The 21,573-nt window shown below is 35.3% G+C and overlaps 1 protein-coding gene across 2 annotated transcripts in view; it reads left to right on the top strand.

Annotated features, from left to right (window-relative positions):
- The first annotated feature begins 2,538 nt into the window (after positions 1 to 2,538).
- The window catches only part of PGM2L1 (phosphoglucomutase 2 like 1), a 37,135-nt gene continuing 18,100 nt past the window's right edge, over positions 2,539 to 21,573 (top strand). The window contains exons 1-5 of one of the 2 annotated variants that reach the window (XM_010973128.3): positions 2,539 to 2,632; positions 3,168 to 3,303; positions 16,037 to 16,204; positions 18,415 to 18,521; positions 19,492 to 19,576. In XM_010973128.3, coding sequence (XP_010971430.1) covers positions 3,193 to 3,303; positions 16,037 to 16,204; positions 18,415 to 18,521; positions 19,492 to 19,576 — 471 coding nt within the window. In that variant the 5' untranslated portion in view covers positions 2,539 to 2,632; positions 3,168 to 3,192. The other variant, XM_045508777.2, reaches the window with a different exon arrangement.

The raw sequence follows: 21,573 nt of genomic DNA, 5'->3' as shown, positions 1-21,573 counted from the left end.
TATTTCTTATACATATGAGGTTTTTCTTTTAAACTTTTTGTTTTGGAAATAATCTCAAAGTTGCAAAAATTAAAATAGTACAAAGAATATCCATCTATCCTTTACCCAGATTCACCTACTGTTAAAATTTTCCCTCATTTGCTATACACCAAATATGATATTAATCTTATATGTTTGTATGTATATTTACATAACATATATTTGTGAGTTTGTACATACAAATAAACAGTATTTTTCTGAACTATCTGAAGGTAAGTTATCTAGATCATGATCCTAAAACATTGGGTTGTATATACATATTAGGACCAAGAGAGATATTCTCTTTTATAACCACAGTTAGGGTTGCCAGATTTAGCAAATAAAAATACAGAACATCCTAGGTAAATTCCAAAAAAAATTAAAGCTTCTGCGCTTCCCTTACTAGGAAAACCATTATATTCCCTCTTCTGGACACACTTAGATACCGTTCTTGGATTTGATGAGTTCTGGGTCCTCTTGGTTACCCTTTAAATCCTCCAAAATAAATGGAAGGCACTGGGCAAAGTTTCTGGTAACTAGTTTATGTCTGTCATTACCTTGATGATAAAAGTGAAGGCTGGTTGACTCTGGTATTGAATTAAAACTTGTATTTCTCTATCCTTTATACTTGTCCTATATAATACCATCTCTTGAAAGTTCTGTTGACTTAGTAGTGTTTCTCAGAATTGAATAAAAGAATTGTCTTATAAAAACCACTGCTCAGTCAAATTTAATATGTATATAAATCGTCATTGGATCTTGTTAAAATGTAGATTCTGATTCAGTAGAATTGAAATGCAGCCTGAAATTTTATATTTCTTAATAAGCTCCCAGAGGATATTAATACACGGGTCCTCCTATCACACTTTGAGTAGCAAGATTATCACCACCTATGTCACAGTCAACAGGTATTTGTTAAATAAGTAGGTACCTATGCATTATCCCTATGTACTGATTCAGGATCTCTGGGGCAGTGTCCAGGAGTATATATTTTAAATGAATTCCTAGAGAGACCAAGGGTTTATAGGTTTGAAATGCCCTCTTCTTTTTTTCTCAGCTTATTAATTTTTTTTTGTCATTCAAAGCCCATTGCTGGTCCCTTCTGCCACTTTTTGCTTTTACTGACAACCTCACACTCTGAATTCTTAACAGTTGTCTGTAGCAAGCACTTCCTATTTATCATGGGCTATCTTTTCTTACATACATCCTCTCCCCAGACAGATTTTACATTTTGAAATAAACAATTATGTTATATACTTTCTTGTAGCCTCAGCTCCTAGCATAATGCTTAGCATAGAGTAAATGTTTAAGGAACGTTCCTCATGGACAATGCTGATGATAGTGAACGATGAATTTCCCTCCAGGACACATGGTTATTTCCCAGGCTTCGGGTGATTAAAAGAATCTGCTGACTCCATTAAGGAAACACCCAACTGATTAGCAAAAACTGTAATTCCCAAATACGGCACGTTGTTTTTCAGGAATTGGCTCTACAATCCTTTTGTGCCTTGGTAATTTGGATTTTATTATGGTAAATGGCACTTTTAAAGGAAAGAAAGTAGCACTTTAAATTTATTATGTCTTTTATCTATGAACCTCAAAGCATTTTAAGGCCATTTATTAAGCTACTGTAGCCAAGGTATAAGTATTATTACATTCTCCTTACAAAAAAAGCTGGACCAGCGAAAGAGTTGTTAAGATACTTGATCAAAATCACACAGCCATTTTAAGAAGGCTACACCAAGAATCTCAGGAGCATCTATGCCTGAAGGTAAGCACTTCTCAGCATCTCCCACACCTCAAGTCCTCTGACTTGCAAGGCGAACATTCTGTAGAACAGAGGAGACCAAAACACGCAGAAATTTAAGATTATTTAAATTCTTCTTCCTCTGTATTCCTATTGCCATTGCTCTTTGCACTCTCTTAGGACACTTATACATTTTTACTTATGATTAAATGCTGACATATCTGCCCTCTTTCGCAACTTGGGGGTTTTTTGTTGTAGTTTTGTTTTTTCTCCCCAGTCATCTTGTTTTCCCTATCTCCTAGTCTACTATAGCAGTACAGCAAAAAGAACTGCCGGCTGAGGAGATCTGGAACAAGTCTGGAACCCTTCATTGTTCCATCACTTACGAATTCCGCCTCTTTGAAAAAGTCGGTTCACTCAGAAGCAGTTTCCTCTTTGTGTGTAAAATGGGGATGGGTCACGCCTATTTACTCTGTCACAGGATGGTTGAAACGACAGAACGATTTTCGTAAACTGTAAAGCACTGAATGGATATCAGTTGTCCGTCTACGGTACTAGTCCCTATTTAACTTAATGGAAGCGCAGGGCCACAACGTGCAGCATACCTAACACGGACAGGGCGTTGTCTGTAGGCAACAGCCTCGAGGTATATCTTTTTCCCTTGAAGAAAAAGGAGGGCGCGGAGCAGCTGGGAGTCGTAGTGTTTGCGGCGGTCTCTACACACCTTGGGGAAAGAAAAGAACTACAACTCCCGTGAGGCCGTGCGAAGACCGCCCGCGCACCCTCCGGCCAGGCGCGTGCCCCTAGAAGAAACGAGAGGGGGCCTTCGCGCGCGCCGAGCGTTCTCAGAGCGAGCCCTGAGGAGGGGTACGTGGTGGTGACTGTGGCAACTGATCGAGAAAAGGAGACGCGTGGGAGTGCGTGGGGGTTGTAAGGAGGATAATAACACGTGGAAAAAGGCAAATTAAAAAATAAAAAGCCGGGCCCCAACTCCTCACCACCCGGCAAGTCCTAACTCGCGAAGCTGGGGAGGCGTCAGGAGCGCGCTTCCCGGCTCGCGCCTCCCGCCCCAGGGGCTTAAACCAGTAGAGGCGGGGCCGGTGGGTCCGGGGGCGGGGCCTAAAGCGGCGAGTGCGGCGGCCGCCACGACCCAGACATCTGGGAGTGTTGTTCTCTCGCGGCGGGACCTCGTCAGTCCGTTTGCCCAGAGAGACCAGGACCTGGCCTAGTTGGAGAGTCAGCAGGCACGTCCCCCACTCTCCTGCTTCCCCGAAGCCGCGGCAGGAGCTGGTACAAACGCCCTGCGGTTGGTCTCCGATGCCCTTCAGTGAGGAGGGGGCGTCGGGACCCTGGTGAGCGCACGTCTAGCCCCTCCGGCCCTGTGTCTTCGTCCGCCGTCCAGGCTCGCACACCCCATTCTGGTTGCCATGGCTGAAAACGCAGAGGGGGACCTGAACTCCAACGTGCTCCACGCCCCCTACCACACCGGAGACCCTCAGCTAGACACCGCCATCGGGCAGTGGCTCCGTTGGGACAAGGTGAGTACCTGGTCAGCCTGGCATCTCCCCCTCATCCCTCGCGCCCTCCCACACCCTATACGCCCTTTCTTGTCCCCACCCGGTGCTCGGCAGGCTGTGGAGGAGATGGCTCAGGCCACGGGGCTGGGACTAGCGGAGCCGGGCGTTGCCACCCACTTATGCCTGGGATGCCTCCTTGGGACCATCTGAGCTGGGAAGGGGCGCCTGTAGTCCCTTCCTTTTGCAGTGCTCGAAATTGCAACCTCCCTTCATCTCTGTCCCCCCGCAAGTGTATGTTAATAATAATAATAATAATAATAATAATAATAATAATAATAATAATAATAATAATAATAATAATAATAATAATAATAATATAAAATCGTCATCTTAAGTTATACCCTTAATGGAGATATTTCCTTTCCCCTTTCTTCTCCCTTGACTTCCTACTCTGCAAATCTGGAAGTGGTTTTTTTGTACCCTTCTTGTACGTTTCTAGCTGCTATTGGTTTTAATTCTGGTCTGGTGTGTTTCCACCTTCCGTCGCTAGGTAGTCGCTGGTCTTTTATCACTCCCTCGTATTCTTTAATATCACCTTTTGCTCTAGAGAAACGTAAAGGGATCTCTTTCTTTCCCTGGCCAGGAGTTATTTTCTGGAAGTATCCTCTTCCAAAAATCATGTTTTCCAGGTTTCATATGATGCTCCTGATACAGAATTGTTTTTGCTTTACGCATTCCTCCTCAGTTCCCCCACCCCCTCCAAGTTGTTGCGGTGATTTCATCTTGTGCAGGCATATGGGGTGGATGTGTGAGAGAGCTAGAATTAAAATGCAGCTATCTCACTTGAAAAAGAGGCCCCTGGTGGCTCCAGCAGAGGAAGATGGTCCGAGCTTTTGCTTTGTCGAGTGCATTAAATGCATTTGCTGAAGTAGAGAAGGTAACATATTTAACATGTAATTAATAGCAGTGAATTAAAGAATTAGTATAGTAATATGTGAAATCATGTTATACAATTTCCTAAAGGATTATTAGCGTACAGAAAAAGTTTTATTTTCACTTTGTTCATTCATGCATTCAAACAAACAAACGAAAATCTCTTGAGCGCTGGGTAATGTTCCAGGGCCTGTTATGTCCAGGGTATGTTGGTGATGAGGAAGCTAGAAAGTTCCCGCCCTCAAAAGCCTAGCTAGTCTTTTAAGGAAGACCAACAAATAAGCAATTATGAGTTAATTAGTTTTACTTGGTCATGTTTCTTGGACATTTGGATTCTTCCTCTGGAGTCTAAACCAGTGCTTCTCAAACTTTGAAGTGCTTACGAGAGATCACCTGAAGGATCTTAAAATGCAGATTGTGATTTAGGAGGCCTGGGATGGGGCCTGAGAATCTGCCTTAGAATGAGCTCCCAGGTGGTACCAATGCTGCTGCTCTGTGGCTCACGCTTTGAGTAGCAAGACTCTGGAGTGTTCTGATTGAGACACTGAACTACAGAACACCCTTATTGTAGCATATGACCATATATATTTTTTCAACCAAGTGTGCAAAATCTGTGGTATCCCACTAATTATCATAAGGATGTACAAAATGCAAATAACTTTAAAGCCATTTTGGCAGTGTTTATTGCTGTGAATATAGTTCCTTGTTGTGGAAGGATACAAAAGATGTGAAGATTCAAAGACTGCTCTTCTGCTTTTAGTCCATTAAAGAGAAGGAAGCCTCACAGGGAAATATACACAAAATGTTATGATAACTCACAGAGAAAAAAATGTGACAATGAGTGTGTATATGTCCATGAATAACTGAAAAATTGTGCTGAACACTGGAATTTGACACAACATTGTAAAATGATTATAAATCAATAAAAAATGTTAAAAAAATAAAAATAAAAAAAAAAAAGAGAAGGAAGCCTAATGGAAATAAAAGAGGTAAGGCTTAGCATGCTGTGAAATTATATATATTACAAACCGACTGTATCAATATTTGCAGCAGGGAAAACCAAATTACAAATGAATGTTATCTTTATATGTTTAATATAGTTAATTGTTATTGTTTAAATCCATCTGCTGTCAGTAAATGAATGTGATGTCTCCCTAAAGTGAAAGGAAGATTTATGAAATTCAGGCACCTGTAGATTGCCAGCACAATTTGATTTACTCGTAACTATTATGCATGTCAAAGGCTTTGCCCCTTCAACAATAGGAGTTTGTTTTTCATTGCCATCGATTAGATCTTTTGTTCTCTTTAGGTGCCAGTTTTGATTACACTTTTCCTAATGAGTGTCTTGATTGACTTTTTTAAATTGGCTGAATGAATTAATATTAATTGTCTATGCTGTGCCTAGATATTGTTGGGATATACTGAAACACAAAAAGACTATGAAATACATATACACATTAAAAAAATAATGCTAGGGTAGTATTGGTGGGAATTAAATGGTATATAGGTAGTCAGTTTTTATAGGAGTTTAAAAGTGACCTGTGGACTGGAATGGTCAACCAAGACAATAAGATGGGATATATATAAAAAGAATGAGGAGAGCCTTCATTGAAAGTGGAAGAGAAATTCTTAATTTATATTTAAAGTGCCCTCTGTAAATAATTCACTGGCTGAAAACCTGTGTGAGACACAAATAGATATATATAATAGATCCATATAATAGATATGGATCGTGTCTTCAAAGAGCATAGAAGGGAAGATAAAACAAAAGCTCACAAATATATTACAGGGAGCAAGTAACAAGTGCCCTCAACAGATAAGTAGATTTAAATAATTTTAATAATTATTTAATAAAAATAATAAATATTTACTTAACTGATCCCTCTCTTAGTGGGCAAAAATACTTTAAATTAGGAAACAAAGGTGTATCTACTGTAGATTGATAGTGTAGGTAAGCTAGGCTGTGATGTCCTAGGGCACTGAAATGTAGAAAAATAATAGATTGGACTTACAGCATTTATTACATTACATGTTGATGGCATATGTAGTCTTACAGCATTGAGAAACTGAATTTAACACCTGTTAATACCTATTTAGTGGGGGAAAAAAAAAGAACCTAACAAATACCCTAATTCTTAATGACTCTGGTGAGGCACATAGTAATAAGTTATAAGTTGATCTGAAGGTGATTTGCTACTTGCTTAGGTCACCAAAATTGCTAGCTTTAGCCTTGGTGGGTAATGTTCTTTGAAAAGTCTTCGTGAAAAAAGTGTCATTTGTGCTGAACCTTCAAAATTAGTTAAAATTTAAACTCATCAACATGGAGAAAAGGAATATTCCAATTAGAGATAGAAACATTAAAGTGTATACTTAGAACATTTGTTTCTGCTATAGCTTAGGGTACGTAGAGAAAAACTGTTAGAAAGGCATGTAGGCTAGGTTGTAGAAAGGCATCAGTATGTTGTTAGTGGCCTTGAATAAATAAAAGTGTATGTTAGTGTTAAAAAGAAAATAGTATGACAAGATAGGGTGTTTATTGGGGCAGTCCTTGGTACCCCTTGTAGTTTCTGCGGAGTGGCATTTTGTCGTTCTGTTTACTACAGTTCAGAATCTGACCCTTGGTTCCTTCACCTTCAGACTAATTTGTTACTCTGTCTTGTCTCAGAATGGACTCACCCTGCTCAAGGTCACAGAAACTGATGTCTGAATTCAGAAAGCTATTTTATTAATTTATGGTACAGATTTAATATAAATGGATTTGTCTCTAGTCATGGCATTTTCTAGATGCACCATAAGAGAAGTCAAAGAATCAGAAGATTTTTAGTGATTATGAAATCAAATCACAGGGAGTCAGATGGGAGTCAGATATATGGCATAAATGTTTAACAGCATCAGCCTGTAATAGGTGAATGCATTCATCTCTGTGATGGGACTATCCTACCACTGGAATCCAACCAGTCCAGGGATCAAAGTGTCTCTCTTCCAGGCAATGCACAAATGTCTCTTCTACAGCACTCTCCTCTTCTGTCTTTCAGAGCTAAGGCTCCTGCTGCCTTCCTAGTTCTTTCTTTGGATGCTTTCATACATTCTATCAAATTGCAGACAAGTCTTGCTGGCCTAGAAGCCAGGTTCTCTTTAACATAACTATCTCCTGTTTCTGATATACTATAAATTTTAACTTTTTGAAAACAGTCTTATCAAAGATATTAAGCCCTGGCCAAGTTTGAGTGTATGAATATGTGGGTGGGGAGTGGTTCGGGACTCAGGGCAGAGCTGCTTAGCCAGCTGTAGCAGCAGCAGGAGCTAATAAGGATTGAAAACAATGTGGAGGCAGGAATTGGCCATGGCATTTTGAGAAATAATATATAGAGTACTCTGGCCTCAGAATGTAGGTCTGGTTGAGAAAGAGTGAATGTAAAGGTAAGATAGGTTAGTTAGCTTAGGATTATGAAATGCCTGAAAACAGAAATAAAAGATTTCAGTCTAAGTCAGTGATTTTCAAACATTAGCAGTGACAGTTTTTCAAGCAAAATATAGCCCAGATTTTTTTTTTTAAGTAGTGAATGAATTTCCTTTTAAGTCATCATTGTGTGATGGAGAACACAACCATGAAGCACCTCTACAAAGGTCGTCTAGTCCAATTTCATTGTGAAGAGACCCAAGGAAGTTGTGGAACTTATTCAGTTGTGGTAGAGCCTGGACCAGAGCTTGGATCTGCCACCTAGTTCAATTGAAGTTTTACGATACTAGTCTATATTACATTTGTTGTTCACATTTTTCTAATACTTTACATAATTTGCCATTTAATCAATGAAGAAACATACCGCTTTATTAATTTTTGAAAATATTCAAGCTTATTACTTGAATTTATTTGTGTAGTGCTTCAAACTTTATAAAATGGCCTTAATCATTTGCTTCTCACAGCAACCCTGTGTGGTAGTTATTCCCATTTTTACAAGTTAAGAAACTTAGAAAAGGAAAATGACTTGCTCAAGGACATGTGGCATTTAAGTGGTAGACTTGTGACTAGATCCTAGGTCATCTGACCTTTACTCTAGTCTTCTTATCACTGTACTAGGCTCTGTAACCTGAATATTTAGTAAATGTTAGCAATATCATAAACCAAGTTTCACAGACCTCATTAAAACCATTTTATTGGCTTTTGTAAAAGATGGAATAGACTATAATATCCTGCAGAATAAATTGTCATGGAATTTTTTTAAAGAACTGAATTTGCTGCTCAACAGTTGCTTTGGTTTCCTTGGCAACAACATTCTCCCTCTGTCCAAGAAATTTAGTACAGATAAATGAGGGTCTGGATTTATTTTTTTTGGAAATAAAATTTATTTTTCCTTTTTATTTCCAAATTTCTTACATTTGCTCCTCAGTTTCTACATCTTATTTTAAAATTTATTTTCATTTATTGAAAAGAAATACATGCTTATGATTTTAAAATATAGTACAAAGAGATTATATGGAAAGCAGTGTTCCTAATTGCTTTTTATCATCCTCAGTTTGCTCCGTAGAAACCATTTTTAACTGTTTGTTTTTAGTTACTCTCATGACTATCATCAAAACACTAAATAATATGCTAGTACCGCTCTTCCTTGATTTATATTAGATGTTATCTGTCAAATACATGCTATGAAAAATGAGAGCTCACTCACATTGTACTCTGCCTAACTTTCATTATGCTATTAGTTTTAGTTACTCTTTGCAAAGTTTACATAATGTAATTAGTGCTAACAAAATTCCTAGAAAAATAACCCACCTTACAAACACAGAGCTCCCGATTGGCTATTCTATTTAAGAAGAGACTGGCAGAAAACATATCTATATGTACAAAAAAGAGAAAACCTATGCCAGCTTCCCAGAAAAATCTGTGGATATCAGTGACTAACCAAGGATCAAGTTATATAAAGAAAACAAGCAGCATGGAAAATAAGATAATCAAAGCAATGGGCCAAGAAAAAAGCTGAGGTACGTAAGGGAACTTAGGAATTTAAAATCTTAAAATTAAGATAATTATTCTATCAAATAAAGTAAGATGCTACGAACAAGGAACAAGAATGAGCTCTTAGAAGTCAAAGGGGAAAAGAAAGACTGTATCCCTCCACCCTCTGCCAAATGCAATAGAAAATATAAAAGTGTAAGCTGAGGAAACCTACAGCGAAAGGAAATAGGAAATATGAGGGAAGCAAGCTGACATAAGGGAACTACCCCAGGAGCCCAATGTAAAGAATCCCAGATGTTACAACAATGTGTGAGATGAACACTGGGCTTCAAGAAATGTGTCTTGAAAAAGAATGCAACGTCTACACCATAAATAATAAAAAGCTGGAAGGTGTTAATGGCATGATGAAGATGGCATGTTATTTCTGGCAACAACAACATCAAAAAAAGAAAAGCAGTTATCCACAGATGGAAGAAAGGGAGGAAGGGGAGGAGGGAGGGGAGGAAGGAAGGAAAAAAGACCTGAATAAACAAGTTATGGTTCAGAAATGAAGCAAACTAAAACGGGGCATGATTTTGAGTAACTAATTGATGGAGCTTAAGAAAAAAATCCGTTTGATCTCAGTACCTTCAGGAAAGACAAGGTGGGCCTGGAGAGAAGGAAATTTTATCCAAACTCACTGCTGGGGATAGAGTGAACAATATTTAGATGGTCTTAACCTAGTACTTCCATTATGTTCAATTGTGAGGACAAACCTGAAGACAAAACACAAAATTTAATTTTTTTATTGTGGTTACAAAACACATAACAAAATTTACTATCTTAACCATTTTTAAGTGTACAGGTCAATAGCATTAATTATATTCACATTGTTATGAAACAAATCTCCAGAATGTTTTCATCTTGCAAATCTGAACCTCTATACCCATTAAATAAGTCCTCTTTTCCCCCTCCCCCCCAGTCCCTGGTAACCACCATACTACTTTAGATACCTCATATAAGTGGAATCATACAGTATTTGTCTTTTGGTGACTGGTTTATTTCACTTAGCATAATGTCCTCAAGATTTATCTTGTTGTAGCATGTGGCAAAGACATCCTTCTTTAAGGCTGAATGATGTTTATATACCACATTTTGTTTATTTATTCACCCATTTGGGCATTTGGGTTGCATCCACCTCTTGGCTGTTATAAATGGAGCTGCTATGAACATAGATGTGCAAGTATCTCTCCAAGATGCTGCTTTCAATTCTTTTTAAATGAACTATTAAGCCACAAAAACACATGGAGAAATCTTAAATGCAAACTGCTTAGTGAAAAGAAGCCATTTTGAAAAAGCTGCAGACTGTATGATTCTAGCTATATGTTGTTCTGGAAAAGGCAAAACTATTGAGAGAGTAAAAAGCTCAAGAAGGGTTACTAGGGGATAGGAAGAAGTAGATGGAGTACAAGGGCTTTTTAGGGCAATGAAACTATTCTGCATGATACTATAATGGTGACTATATGGCATTGTGCATTTGTTAAAACCCATAGAGCTGTACAGCACAGACTATGGATGTTAGTTCATAATGCTGTATCAATATTGGATCAGTCGTACCACACCAATACAGGATGTTAACAGGAAACAAGGGTGAGATGGGAGGATTTATGGGAACTCGTTGTATTATCTGTTCATTTTTTGTAAACTTAAAACTGTTAAAAATTAAAGTCTATGGATTTTTTAAATGTTTATACTTGAAAGGGAAGGGATTCTTATTTCAAACTGCTTTCTTCTTTCTCACCTGAAAATTACAAAATAGACTAGCTACTTCTGCTTTTTATTTTGGGGTCGTCTTTGCCCTATTTTTTCTTTCACAAAGGATTTTTGTTTAGTTCCTTCAAGTTTTCTACAAGGCCATTAGAAGCCTGTTTGGATATATCTTTAATCTAAAATTGTTTTCCGCATCTCCTTTCCTCCTATTTGAAAAATCAGAAAGCCTGGAGAATCTAATGGAAAGGAATTTATCTTTATTTAGTTCTCCCAAATTATATTTATAAGATACATTAAATTAACCAAAGAATGTAAATGTTTTGTTCCACTAGCTCAGATTTTCATGGTTCCTCCCTAGATAATCCAAATTTGATTTCTTTCGCCTATCCTTGGAGAAAGAGAGCATGTTTTGCTTATTTAATTGTTTTTACCTATTTCATATACCTCCACTGTATTTGACAAATAATTTGCCCCCAAAATAAATGTTGATTAGTAGTTTAGTGTAGATTTTACTAAAGGAGTATTTTTTTCATCAGTTGCTCTCTGAATTATTGCTAATTAGTACTAAGGCTGCTGCCCTCTGGTGTTGGGAGTTTAATAGAGAAAATGGTAGTGTATCTAATCCTGCATGGGATATTTTACACCAGATAATTTAACGAGCCCTGTATCTTACCAAACAAAACTGTGAAACGGTCATATGAAATGCCCAGAAGAGTATGAAGATTATAATGTAAATGAAAAATACTGTGCTTCTCAGATGCAAAGGTATCTTAGCTTTCAGCTCACCAGACCTACCTTGTTAGAAAATCTCTTCAATGTAAGTAGTGGATTTGTTTTGTGGTTTCTGCTTCAGAATTTTCTCATGTCATTTTACCTCTGAAATATTTCATTATTTATGCAGGTAAAAATTAGAAAGAAACCTAAATGCCCACTAGTAGGGGAAAGGATAAATAAACTGGTACACTGCGGCAGTTGAAAAGAATAGCATAGATCTACATGTGTTGAGAGGACCTCTAAGATGTATTGAGTGGAATAAAAAAGTTACAGAGCATCACATACAATTTGATGCCATATGAATAAAATAAAAAGATAAAGCAAAACTATGATTCTATGAGTATGTAGATGTAGGTAAAGGTCTAGAAGGGTATATCACAAACAATACTGGCTCTCCTGAAAGAGGGGCCTAAGAATTAGGATAATAGTTAAAGATCTCTGTAGCTTTATTTGTATTATTAGTATATTTTTAAAACAAAAGTGTATTGGTATACTTTATAATTAATAATTAAAAATAAAATTTTAAATATAAACAACAATTAAAGGGTCTACTATCTGGCACTGGTTTCTAAGAGCAATAGGAGTTCAAAGTCAGGAAGACTTTATTAGGTAAGAAGTAGAATTTGAGCTGGACCTTGAAGGTTAAGTAAGAAGGAAACAGATGATGGATATGGGGGCAGAAAACTTAAGGTGGGAGACATGGAATAATAAAATGGATCAGGGAAATGAAACTGAACCGGAGGCATGCAAGAACAATGAAGAGATTTTTTTTTAATTAAGGTATAGTTAATTTACAATATTACATTAGTTTCAAGTGTACAACATAGTGACTGAAAAACTTTATAGATTATACTCCATTTAAAGTTATTATAAAACATTGGCTATATTCTCTGTGCTGTACAATATATCCTTTTAGCTTATTTATTTTACACGTAATAGTTTGTACCTCTTAATCCCTTACCCCTCTTTGTCACTCACCACTTCTGTCTCCCCATTGGTAACCACTAGTTTGTTCTCTATATCTTATGGACCTACAATATGGAAAAAAAAAACCCTAAAAACTCCACACAGTATTATATAAGAAGACAGTTTCTTTTCATCATTTCAGCCATATAAAATTGCAGCAATCCATAAGATTAGAACCTAAAGGAAAATTTTTGGTATACAGGTAAAATTTGAAAATAATGCATGGCTTTAATTCTGTATTCTTTAGTTTACTGATTCATACTAAACAAACAGCTTTATTCCTGATGAAGTATAAAACATGTTTAGTCACTAAAATCTCTTTAGATTTTCTGCAGCATTACTTTTTTTAGGGTACTAAAATTATTAGGATTCTAAAATATACTAGTTAAGAGCAAATTTAGTTCAGGTTGGATACATTTACTTTCTAAATAATAAGTTTTCATTTTACATAGTAGATCAATAAGTACATTTCTAAAAAGCATGTAAATCAACTTTCCTACTGACTTACAATTTTAGAGGTGCTTTTTTTTTTTAACAGTTGAACAATTTTTTTTTTTTTTTTTTTTTTTGCTGATAAAGCTTTTCCTACTCTCAAGTAATGAGCGAATTGTAAATAAGGGCACACATTTAGAAAGCAAACAATAGTTTATATTTGCAAAAGCTCCAATATATGTTTTACAGATTCAGATCTTATTAATAGCTTTGTGTGGGTAGGAAAAAGGAGCAGTTTGTGAAGCAAAAAGTGTTCATGTAGATACACAAGTAGTGGTTTTTCTCAGCTGTCATGGATATCTGTAATGTTTACCGTAAAATAAGTAATACATACATAATATAGCCAAACAGTACTGAGACTGGACAATAAAGATAAGTCCTTTTCTTCCTCAGAGTTTGCCCCTGATTTCCCCATCAGAGGTAATCACTATTTTTAGTCTCTTATATTTGTATGGAGCATTTCTGGAGTGATATATAAGTGTACATATACCTCTTTTTATGCAAATTTAAACACTTCATAAGCTCTTCTGCTTTGCTTTCCTTTTCATTTAATCTGAGTACCTTGTGAAAACAGTATTTTTAAAATAATTTTGGAATTCTTTAGAATCTTCATATATTATGGTTTATAAAAAACATGGTTATTTGAAGATTTTTAACAACAAAATTTCATTATCTGAATGGAAAATATATGATGACCATGGCTACATAGATAGCCTTTAATTATATTTTTAAATGTTTATAACATCAACATCTAATTTAATGTCTATCTATAAAATTGTATAGGATTCTGAGCTTAAAGTAGGTTTTAAATGCCTGTCGCTATCACTTAGCTCTTTTTACCATAAAAATTTGCTTATGTCTAATGCATCATGATTCTTTATCCATTTTAGTTTTTATCCAATTTACAAGCTTTTTCAGAACCAGGAATTAGATTACTACTGGTTGTGATGTATAACAGAGAATAGAATTTTTAGGCTCTACTCTAGTAGCTGTGCAATCAAATATTAGGAAGTACTCAGTAACCTAATAAAATTCATGTATGGCGGATCATTTTTATATTTATATAGCTGTAATAAAAAGGGATATCTTCTGCTTTGTAGCTGGAGTTACAATTATTAGAAGCATTAATAACCTTCCCTACATAATTATTTTGTTTGTAGTGAGATGGTATAGACTTTAGAGCCAGACCAACCTGGATTCAAATCCTATCTAGACCTCCAGTATTAGCTCAGTGTTACTAGGTTCTCTCTCTAAATCTTAATCTCTTCATCAATACATTGATTATAACACTACTACCAGTAAGATACTGCAGTGAACGTTCATGTATGAATGGATCTTGTTTATGTGAATGTATTGCTGTGGTCAGAGGAATCTATGGGCCAAAAGGCATATTTAAAATATGTTTAAATTTTGATAGTTGCTGGAAAATCACTCTAAAAAGGCTATCCCAGTTTCATTGTCACTAATGAATGACACAGCTTTGTGCCCTCTATAATACTGAAATTTTTGTCTTTTCAGTTTTTGTTGTTCTTATACCTGTTTTTAAATGTTAACCCTCTTCAAGTCTTTTGACCTCTGTATCAAATCTGTTGTTATCTTAGACATTGGAATAATATATAGTAACACAGATAATCTTATTGTTTAGATTTTTCTCTTAATAGCTATTCATATTTCAATGTAGGCTCTTTGTGCCATTTATGAAATGGAAACTCCTTGAGTCAGTTATGTGTGTGTGTGTATGTGTGTGTATATATATATATATATTTTTTTTTTAACATCCATTTATTTTAAGCAGATTACAATTTCAGTTAATCAAAATTTCCATGCCTTCTCATTAGTCTGTAGCACATACTCTGGTTGCTTTAATTTCTACTGTCATCAGAAAAGCTTTTTTGATTAAATTATATATTAATATGTTTTTATTTCTTTACAAGTACAAATGTGCTCTAATATTTAGCATCTTTCAGGTGCCTTTTTTATCATTCTGAATATTCATTATCATTGTATAGACCAGATGTAGACCATCTAAGCAGTTAGTATGGACTAAATCCATACTATGTATAGTATGTAAGAGAGAAGTTATGGTTCACCTTATTTTCTTATTATTTGACTCTTTCTCCTAAAAAGAAGATATTAGAAAACTCCATTTAAGTTTTTTTCTTATTATAAATGCATTTCTATTTGAAACATGCTACTCATTTGTGAAGCCCTGTTTTCAGTCATAGGCATCCTTGAGCTTTATGAAAATACATTTAAGTATGTGCTAATGAAATAGAGTCCTGAAATAAAGATGTTGGCATGTCCTGCTTCATGAGCCACGTTTGGACTGAATTTTCATTCTCATTCTTAACCAAGTCCACATTTAACACTTAAGACTTCTTTATAGTCAACTTTTACTATAGATAAATTGAACAGTTTTCTGTGACTTTAAAGAGCAGTAAGCCTTATCTGGTCATTTTCAATTGCAGATGTTTAGGAATTATTTGGTAGACATGTTGTGATGGCATTTATCCAGTAGCTTTCATGTTTCTTTTAAAACTTAATATGGACTTTAATTGATTCATTTTTGGCTGAGAGGTTTATTTTGGATCCATAGCTCTTAAGTTTTTCAATTTGTTAAAAAAAAAATCTTGACCATGTTATTTAAAAAGTATGACAATTAGAGATATGTAAACCACCCTCAGTAGGGTCTGGCCTCTTTGGGGACTCAGTAAATGGCAGGTACTGTTTTATTGTACATACTAATATTTAGTAGCACTATGGAACTTACAGTGAATGTAGAACCTTATAATGTATGAATAATATTTGTTGGCTCCTCAGAAGGGCTTCATATTAGGACTCTACTTGTGATCCTGATTAAGTGTTAATACTTTTTTTTTTTTATAGAATCCCAAAACAAAAGAACAAATTGAAAATCTCTTACGGAATGGGATGAACAAGGAGCTGCGAGATCGTCTTTGTTGCCGAATGACTTTTGGGACCGCAGGACTTCGTTCTGCTATGGGGGCAGGATTTTGCTATATTAATGACCTTACAGTAATACAGTCAACACAGGTTAGTATTTTAAAGTATTACATGTGTACTTCTTATCACTCTAATTTTTGTGCTTTATAAATTAGACCTTTTCTTTAAAAAAAAAAAAAAGAACAACAACAACAAGAAAAACCACTTTGATATCCAGGAAGGTACTTTCTTGTAAATTAAAAATGTAGAATAAATTTGGACCTTTGGTCTTGTACAAGGCTTATCTTAGGAGTCATTTATGTATCCTCAAGGTCGCAGGCTAACTTTCTGATTGAGTTATTTCCATTGCCATAGTCAACTTTTTGACAATATTACTTTGCATTTGAAACCAGGAAATGGATATTGACATATTCATTTACTACAAAGAAGCAAACTTAGAAAGAAGCTGATTACTCATTTTGACATATGGCTATTGATAAAGGTTATCCAGAGTATTTGGGAAATTTAGTTGAAAATGTTTCCCTTTAACACGGTTTTCCATATCATTTGAGAGTTAAGACAGTGTATGATACAGTTTGTTTTATTTCTCCCCATTTTTATGCAACTTACTCTAGAAACAAATTACTTCTCTTACCAGTGAATTGTCCTTACTGTTTCACAAGGGACTCCACTTTGGAGGCCAAAATGCATTTAGTGTGTACTAAAAATAGTTCTGGACTAGAGAATTACTTAGTAGGTATAGTTCTAATCGATACTGCCAAACAGTAAATCATCTTTAACCTTGTTCTGAGGAAATTCTCCAAAGCCAAGAGCTAATGCAGGGAATGGGGAAGAAAGGATGACAAGAGACTGAATAGGTAGGATTCTTGCCACCTCCTGCCCCCACCCCTTTTCTTTCCCTGGTCCAGAAGTGCTTCAGTTCAATTTTTTTTATACATTGGGTTTCTCTATAAGCTTTCTTGTTAACTGAAGATTCCTTGACTTTACAAAAAGGGGTAGAGAATGTGTTTGAAAATCAATTGCTATAAAAGTGCACATTTTTAGAGGAGTTGAGATTCCATTGTGTGAAGTGGAAAAGCCAGATGGAATCTGATTCTTAAACCCTAGCCCTTTTCAGAATCTAGGTATAGCGGGATAAGACAAGATGGAGTTTTACACCAGAGAATAATATGAGATTCTGTGAGATTTTAGGATACTGTCATCATTAGAAATATAAATAAGTTAGTGAAACTAGCCAATTTGAACTATAGTAAGCACACACACACTCACTCACTCTCTCTCTCATAGGGAATAGGTTGATAATAATTATACTTGGAAGAGCCAGGAAAGAATGGTCCAGAAGTCACTGGGGCCTCATTTGGTGTTGCCACATAGTTACTTAGCTGTGCATACCATATAGTAGGTCTTCAACAAATCAGTATAACTCAGTGTTAGTTGAATGAATGAATGAGTTGGGACAAGTCATTAAATAGAGCTTCAATCTTACTTTGTCCCCTCTTTTTTGGAAAAGATGTCGAAAGACAGAGACAAAAATAGAACTATGCATTTTTTTCTTTTGGGGGCTGTTATGGGGATTAAATATGGCAGCATTTGTGAAAGTAGTTTTTAAAAGGACTATAATAATACAAAGTGTTATTTTTATAGATGAAAGTGGTAAAGTTAGCAAATCATTCATAAGATAGTTAAGTGCTTTTAGCTGATTGCTTTGATATTTTCAGTATTAAATAGTTCATTTCATATTTTTGGTCACCTTTGACTACAAATTTTCCTTGTTTATGAGATTTTCTTTCTGTGAGATTTTAAAACAAAGGAATAGGATCAGCCACCCTAAGAAATGTTCTAGTGAAGGTTTATGTTGCTAATTTAAAATGTTTATGTCATTAACAGGTCAAATCTTTTAGTTAGCTTCAATCATATGATTTAGTGAGGTATAAAATTGTCAAAATTTTGTTTTCTAGAGCCTTAAGGCAAGAAACAATTTGGGGAGGCTCTTCTAACATACTGATTCTTATGACCCATCTTTTTTTCCTAATGTTTTATGTATCATATTGAATTTAACAGTTACTTCATTGTTATTTCTGTGGTATTAAATGTATCTGAAACTCCAGGAAATAGATGTTCATCATCTCACATTTGAAGATTAACATTATTGTTCCCACATTGGTAAACATGAACAAAAAGAGGAAGCCAGTTCCTTGGGAGCCAATAAGCTGCAAACAACCCACAAAAAGAATAAACTTTAAGTCGTAGAAAAAGCAGGCATTAGTCAGGAACTAATCTTTTGTGTTTGTCTGCTTCAGGGGATGTACAAATACCTTGAGAGATGTTTCTCAGACTTCAAGCAGAGAGGTTTTGTCGTTGGGTATGACACCCGGGGTCAAGTAACTAGCAGCTGCAGCAGCCAGAGGTACAGTGTTCATTGTTTCAGAGATTAAGCTGGATTGTCATAAAACCTTAAAAAAATTTTATGCCCAGTAATAGGATTTCTGAAACAGGAAACCATCAAACAGAAGTGTGATCACATGCTAATGTTTATTTTAAGGCTGAAATAGAAGCATTTCAGAGATAACCTTTGGTTTTTAAAACAGAAAGGAGTAAAATTTTTAAATTTTAGTGTTAGTATTTAGAATGACATCATAACTTATGTTATGATTTTAATATTTTGGCAAAGGCACTAAGTAAGACTAATTATATAGCTTATATTCTCTCATTATAGATTCATTTGATTAGTTTTAGAGTGTTTTCACACAGATAATCATGACATAGTGATACTTTTTTTCAGGAGGTAATTATGCATATTGTGTTTATTGAAGTCTCTTATTTCACTTGCCTCCAGTCTTTTTGCCTTTTGCAGGTTTTATTTCTTACTAAAAGAGCCATCAAAAGATGAATGAGGAGTGTGCCAACTGTCCTCCTGCATCCACAGTCTCATTCAGATCCACATTCTAAAACAGACTCTGCTCCCCTGACACACACCCTTCTCCACCTCCCCCGACCCTGCCTTGCCTTCACAGCCAAACCTTCTGCAAGAAAGATCTCCTTCAACAAGCTCTACATTCCATCTTTTATTTACTCATTTTAAAAATATATGTTTCTTCAAAAATTGAAAAAAAAGATGAATGAGGAAAAAGGAAAAAATTAAAATGTCAATTCTGTTCATTGTTAAGCTCCTTTTTAAAAAAAAAAAAAGCTTATTTCTTTAACATTTTGAAGTTGAAACCTGAAGCTTAAAAAACTAGTAATTGTAAGAACTGGTTGTAGTAGGCTACTATATATATTCATAATAATTGTAATATGAAACATTTGTTTTCTGGAAGACTGGTTTTTAAAAAGTATGGTAAGCTAAGGACTAAGTGAATCCTCTATCTTTTTTTTAGGCTTGCTAAACTCACTGCTGCAGTCTTACTGGCCAAAGATATTCCTGTGTACCTTTTTTCAAGATATGTTCCTACACCTTTTGTAGTAAGTGTGTTGTGTTATTGACCATACAGATTGCTGCTCTTGAAAGATTTCTTAAATCAGCCAGGATTCAAATCTTTGTCATGCATACAGTTCTGTATTAAGTGATACAAAGGACATAAAACGAATTTTTCTCTGAATTTATTTTCATTCAAAAAGCATGCATTGAGCCACTTAAGAATTTGATCTATAAAAAGTTGACAAGTCCACAGTCATGGTGGGATATTTTAATAGTCTTCTTTCAGAAAGTGACTTATCAGGCAGGCAAAAATTATTAAGGATAAATGACCACACTGTTAGCATGCTTGATCTGGTTGTGTGTGTGTGTGTGTGTGTGTATAAGTGTGTAAACCCTGTATTCAGTGATGGTAGGATATTCATTCTTATCAAGCAGGGTCACAAAGGAAATCTTGTCAAATACCAGAGGATTGCTTATCAAGCCGTAAACCTGAATACCAATACAGTAAGATTCAAAATAAACCCACAAAACCCAGTGTGTTTGGAATTTTAAAAACACATTTGTAAATAATTTATGACAAGGAAGGTATCATCATGAGAATCAGAAACTACAGGCATCCTTGCTTTGCATGATTATCTGTAAAGATAACCATGTAAGCTAAAACCATGCAAAGCAATCTTAATAATCAACAAGAAAAATTACAATTGTTCTGTGACCTTTAAAAACTTTTTTCCAAAACCTTAAATACACCCTTACTCTTGGTTTAAAATGTACGAAGAATAAATACTAGAACTAATATTTGTTTGGTTACTGTAATTTAAAACACTAGAAACATTGAGAAATAAAGTATTTTATTTCTTTGTCAAAAATTTATCAAGAATGACCAGTGCTTCTTGTCATAAAACTTAACAATATGAATGAGCATCTTTTCTATGTCTTGGTGAATTATCACATTCCTTTCTAAGTCGGGATCAGGTTTCTACATTTTATCTTTTGTATTTTTACTGTTGTGAAATATATTCCTTTTTTGCCAGTATCACTTCCTCTGAGACATCTTCCTCCTCTTTATCACAACCACATACCTCATTTGTATCCATATGTTCACCTTTGCTAAGCTTGACTGGTTGCATATCTAAAGTCTCTTGAATGACAGCAGTGTCAACATTCCCAGTTTTTTTTTTTCTATAACTCTATTTTTGCACACTGTCACATGGATTTATCACTGGGAGATAAGGAGACAACACAACTACGTGCTTTGCTGTCTGTGAGAGCTGACTAACAAGATAGATGCATAGTGATGGATCACTGACAGACTTCAAAAGAGTGACATGATTTGACACTGATCACAATGGATTTCTTATATACATAATTATTTTGGACTGAAGAGCTAGCAGCCAAGCTTGTACTTGATGCAGTTACAGTTAGTGTAGCGTGGTAACTGAAATCTGAATATGTTGGGAGACTGGCATTGTTTGACTAAAATATAGTATTATGTATTTCAGAACTTTGCAAAGCAACTGCCTATATTTAAAAACTGAGCAACATTGAAAACAATAAATAGCAAAAATTATGGGATTTAACTAAAGCCCTACTTAAGGAAGTCACTTATTAATAGTTTTAAGGAATATATTAGGGGAAAAAGATTTAAAATAATGAGCTAAGACTTTAACTTAGTATGTTAGAAGTGAAAGAAAATAAATACAAAAAAGTAAAAGAAAGGAAATAATAAAGATATGAGGAAAATAAATAGGAAATAAAAAAAGAGTATCAACAAAACAAAAGTTGGCTCTCTGAAGAGAAATAATAAAATGGACAGCTCTGGCAAGGGTGCTCAAGAAAAAAGAGAAAAGATAAAGAATTAAAAGAGTGCATAATAAACACAGTAGAGATTAAGAAATCTACAATATTCTAAACAACATAATGCAGATAAATGTGAAGCTTAGGAGAACTGGTTCATTTCCTAGAATAATTGATATATCAAAACTGAAAAAAAATTGAACTGATTTTTTTTTAATCTCAAAATAAAAATGTCAGGTCCAGA

The sequence above is a fragment of the Camelus bactrianus genome, chromosome 10 (genome assembly GCF_048773025.1).
Source record: "Camelus bactrianus isolate YW-2024 breed Bactrian camel chromosome 10, ASM4877302v1, whole genome shotgun sequence".
In the NCBI taxonomy this organism is placed as follows: domain Eukaryota; kingdom Metazoa; phylum Chordata; class Mammalia; order Artiodactyla; family Camelidae; genus Camelus; species Camelus bactrianus.
This window is presented reverse-complemented; position numbering and strand designations above follow the sequence as displayed.